General features: G+C 36.2%; 1 protein-coding gene across 2 annotated transcripts; it reads right to left on the bottom strand.

Annotated features, from left to right (window-relative positions):
- Window positions 1–2,540: 2,540 nt before the first annotated feature.
- On the bottom strand, window positions 2,541–4,290 carry LOC139892035 (prohibitin-3, mitochondrial-like). 2 transcript variants are annotated; one of them, XM_071875068.1, is made up of 2 exons: window positions 3,445–4,290; window positions 2,541–2,862 (listed from the first exon to the last, which is right to left on the bottom strand). In XM_071875068.1, the coding sequence occupies exon 1, from the start codon at window positions 4,288–4,290 to the stop codon at window positions 3,448–3,450; it is 843 nt and encodes a 280-aa protein (XP_071731169.1). In that variant the 3' UTR covers window positions 2,541–2,862; window positions 3,445–3,447. The 2 variants fall into 2 exon arrangements, with proteins under 2 accessions (XP_071731169.1, XP_071731168.1); XM_071875067.1 differs by having other exon boundaries at window positions 2,542–2,869.
- Window positions 4,291–4,891: the final 601 nt, after the last annotated feature.

The following is a 4,891-nucleotide window of genomic DNA, read 5'->3' as shown; positions in this document are numbered from 1 at the left end:
AATGTGTTTGATGCACTGCATCAAAGGATGATATTGGGCACAAAAGCTCTATAGTCTATAATGATCAAAGATGGCTTTGTCTCTCATCTCCTTCGACTTGTCCTTAATATGTATTTGCATTAGGCAATATTATTGGGTTCCATTTTTATTGTAACCTTTATGATATGAATGTTAGTGTTGTTTTGTACAAAGTCAGGAAGCTCTTTTAGCATACTTAATGTGCAATTTTGAAGTCGTTGAATTGTTGTTTTGTTACCGGGAGAGTACTGGGTGTGCATTTCGGTGTTTGTTTTAGGAAACAGGGTGACCGCTTAACATACGTAGTCTGCATTTCAGTGTTTGTTTTTAGACCTCTTACCTCTTACACCTCTGTTAATGGTCCGTGAGACCCCAACAAGTAACGCCCAAAATCTTACCTGGAAATGAAATGGCACGTCCCTAATGCCATTGACGAGACGTTAACGATAATTAGGAGTCAGTTACCATAGGGACGAAAAAATTTGAGGCGTAAAATTTTATTTCAAGCAATCAAAATCTGACACTAATATCTTTATTATTAATTTATTTTCTCCACCCAACTTTCTATCATATCTTATCACATCATCAAAAACCTTTTTAATACAAATTTAACACTCAACATTATTTACATTCAATTTATGACATTGACACGTCATAGTCAAAACTTACTTTTTGCCAAAGAAAATACATCATTTGCCTCCACGGGTTAAAAGTGGTCTTAGATATAAAGCGATTTAAAATCCTATAGTATAGTTGTTCAATGATATGTATTATGATACTGATTTAACCTATAATAAAATAAAATAAAAATTAATACGCTACCTAAATAAAACCAAACTTGCAAAGCTTGTATCCTAAATAAAACCAAACTTGCAACAAAACCACCATTTATTTTGTACACTTAATAGTCCTTGAAGTGAAAAAGTTATTCATTTGGATAACTGGTGGTGATAAATTTGCCATTTACGGAGTATTTGGTGAATCCATCAAATATATGTACATCAATATGCTACGTAATAAATTAATCAGTTATATCTATATGTTTATATCAAGCATATAGTTATCATTGCATTAAAGTTATCACGAGAAAAGAATTTTAGTGTGGAATAATAAGTTAATTATTTTTTGAAACGCAAACTCACACCCCAATTTCACACATGAACTCACAGCTTATTGATTGCCTAACAAAAAAATGAAACACTTTCGATAACAACCTTCAAGGTTGTTTTTAAGAGGCAACATCTCATTACTCCGACCAATCATAAATTATCTTTTTCTTTGTTCAGACTTACATGTTTAAGTATGATAGCGTTCATGGCCAATGAAAGAGCATGACATCAAAGTTAAGGATGACAAAACTCTTCTTTTTGGCGATAAGCCGGTTATAGTGTTTGGCATGAAGTATGGTTCCCCAACCTTGTAAATCACCTAATATAATATGATTAAAAGTGAAACTTTTATAAGCATTCCGTTAATCTTTAAAAGAAAAAAAGAATTGTACGCCGTACAGAAATCCAGAAGAGATCCCATGGGGTGAAGCTGGAGCTGAATAAGTTGTCGAATTCACTGTTGTTTTTACTGATAAGGACAAACCTGCTGCCCACTTGAAGGTCTACATTTTTATTGTGCTATTTTGAAGTGATCAATTTTCTTGCAAGTGTTCTCATTAAGGGAAATCGTTTGTAAAATGTCATCTGTTTTTGCCGGTTGTTTTTTATTATAAAAGGGAGGTCCAAAGAAGGTTGTTATCTCTGCTCCAAGTGTAAATGCCCCCATGTTTGTGATGGGTGTCAATGAAAAGGAATACACACCTGAATGGGGTTACAGTAACCCTCTGATTGACTTGATTTGTCACATGGCATAGTGTTAAGTTGTTACTGCACACGGGTCATAGTGTCCAGAACACAGTTTTGCCTACTTCATATAGGTCGGGATCCATTAGGAATGATGTGACGTTTGACGAGAGAGACTGATTTTTCCTAACCCATTGAGTAAACCAATTATTTCGTTTTCTACATTTACCCTATTTAAACCACTAACAGAAAATAACCTTACAAACATCAGAAAAATCAAGATCTAATCCACTTTTTTAGTTTTACCAGAGCACTCAAATAATCAACTATTTGCTAGTTGAAATCAAGTGACAAGCAAAATTAATCAACGGTAGCTTAAGTATTAGACATCCTTCTCTTTGCAAAAAGGATTCATCAATAATGTTCTTATTTATAAACCAGTTACTAATATAATTGGCTCGTTTATTTTCTCCTGTTCGACAATGGGATTCTCATCAGGGTTTTTTCTTTTAGGAATACTTTCATTTATTAAGAAAATGAAGTTATACGTAAGTGGATAAAAATTTTCATGTTCAAGCTACCTAATAATAAAGGGAGTACTTTACTCAGATGTGCGCGACATATCTGAATATCAGTAACTGGAAGGAAAGTACGTCGACATGGACTCATGAGCAATGAAATAATGCTTGATACACAAAGACTTAAATGCAATCTGCTCGGAGTGACGGTCTTGCTAGATTTTCGTACATCGGATAAAACTATAAATTCAAAGAAACACACGAATTAACTTGTGATGTTCAGTTATCAATGCCATTCACCAGCAAACACCACCGATTCCATATTCTTAAATAAATATGTGAAAGCAAAATCAGCATATTGCATCAATTGTCCATCACCAACAACACCCCAATTTCCATTCTCAAAATCATACAAAAGGGATATATTTTTTGTCCCAACTTCTAAATCATTATAAAAACAGGTATAAAATTTGCCAACGAAAAAATGAAGAAGGAATTGCAGCCATCCACACAGGCTTGTAAAACACCAAGTCCTGCACACTAGAACACAAGTGCAGGGGATAAGTAGCTTTCTACACCATTATAAATGAGTACAGGTTTTGTTTAAGCATTTTAATACGTTAACCACCAGGGTCAAAACAATTCTAATTGCAAGATGTAAATGTCAAATGAATACATAAAGAAAACTAAAAATGCAAATAAGCTTCCCAATTTAAATATATTATTAGTATGCGAGAAAAATAATGTCATTTCCCACATAATAGTGTGGGTGCATCAGCAAAGCTAACCTTATCTTACAGTGTTATGCATTGCTTTGTTGCTTAGCTACGCAAGTAACTAAACTACGGAGTACTATTTAAGGGTCCGTTGAAGTAGGTGAAAAATCAAGTATAATGATGTACTATATCTTGCATATAACTAGTCTAAAGTCACGTATTCGGGTTATCCTAATGGTACCAATTCTCAATCAAAAGCCTTATATTGTACCAAATAGATGATCCCACAACAGTTGTAAGAAACATGCAGTACCAAAACACAAGAATTTATTTGCTAACATTAACATCTTATCTTAAATGCATTGATTCCCAACACACTTGCACAAAAGTAAACATTACCATTTAGCGAGACGGATTAATCCCTAGGAGCATCTGACTACCGCTGTTCGGTAGATACATAACATTCCCACTTCTAGCCAAAGTAGACGAAATCTCCCTCGAAGCTTCAATCCTCCTAAGCTCAATCAACCCATTACCAGCTGCTTGAGTCGCATCAGAAATCAACTTAGCAGACTCACTCTCTCCTTCAGCCCTAATAATCGCCGCCCTACGTTCCTGCTCCGCTTTCGCAACTACAAACTTAGACCTCTCAGCCTCCTGTTGAGCCACCTGCTTCTGTTCAACCGCCTTCGAAAACTCAGCACCATACGACAAATGCGTAATTGCAACATCATCTAACACAATGTTGAAATCCTTAGCCCTACGAATCAAACTATCGCGAACCAAAGCCGAAACACGTGGACGCTCAGTTAAAAGCTGATCAGCGTTAAATTGAGCAACAACAGCTTTCAATACTTCGTTTCCAATAGACGGAAGGACCTTATCGTCGTATTCAAGACCTAGGGTTTTGAAAATTGAGGGCAATTTGGTGACCTCAGGGCGGGATAGCACACGTAGGGTTAGGTTAACCATTTGTAAATCTTTAGTACCAGAAATTGAGCTAAATGTGTGGGGCCGTGTACGGATATCAAATATGAAGGGTTTTTGAAGCCATGGGATTAAGAAATGAGTACCTTCAGCGATTGTATCGTCAATTATACCGCGAAAACGGTCAAATAAGACGGCGCGTTGACCGCCGTCGACGGTGTAGAGAGAGGAGTTGAGAATGGTGGCAGACGCGCCGAGACCTATGGCAGCGCGTGCGATATTAGTTAAGAAGGAAACTGCTGCTTGATTGCTGCCCATTTTTTGTAATTGTGAGAATGAATGAAAATTGGGGAAGACGAGGGTTTTAGAAATAGGGATGATTTTTGGTTTGTTGTCCAAGTAAGTGGTAAAACCCTGCTTCAGAATTTTCGTAATTAATACACACGGTATGATACGTGTTGGTCGTTTTGTGGGGTGTGTGTTGATACACCAAAATTAAAGTACTATGCACGATGCGTGTTGATCTAATTAAATGAGGGTCAAGTCTCTTTTTGAACGAACAACGCAACAAAAATACGCAGACACGCACCAAACGTGCGATTTGCAAAATTTCGAGTGATTCTTCATTTTTTATGCTCGTTCCTTACTCGATTCGTAATAACTTTGATCTAGAAGCTCGTTTACATATTATACTACGCACGAACGCTCCAAAAACCCTCGGTTTGTCCTTTTGTGAAAGAATCCGTCAGTCCGACCTTTATAGAGTTGTTGATCAAGAAACTGACATTGTCACATCTTCCACAATGTCAAACAATCAGGTAAAATCAAGATTCCGTTCGTTTAATTCATTAATTCTTGGATACATTTCATTGAACATTTGATGTGTGTTTGAGTTATTTTGATTTTTGAATCGCTTGCA

The sequence above is a fragment of the Rutidosis leptorrhynchoides genome, chromosome 2, assembly GCF_046630445.1.
Source record: "Rutidosis leptorrhynchoides isolate AG116_Rl617_1_P2 chromosome 2, CSIRO_AGI_Rlap_v1, whole genome shotgun sequence".
Lineage (NCBI taxonomy): Eukaryota > Viridiplantae > Streptophyta > Magnoliopsida > Asterales > Asteraceae > Rutidosis > Rutidosis leptorrhynchoides.
The sequence above is the reverse complement of the archived record's forward strand: the minus strand, read 5'-3'. Positions and strand labels throughout refer to the sequence as shown.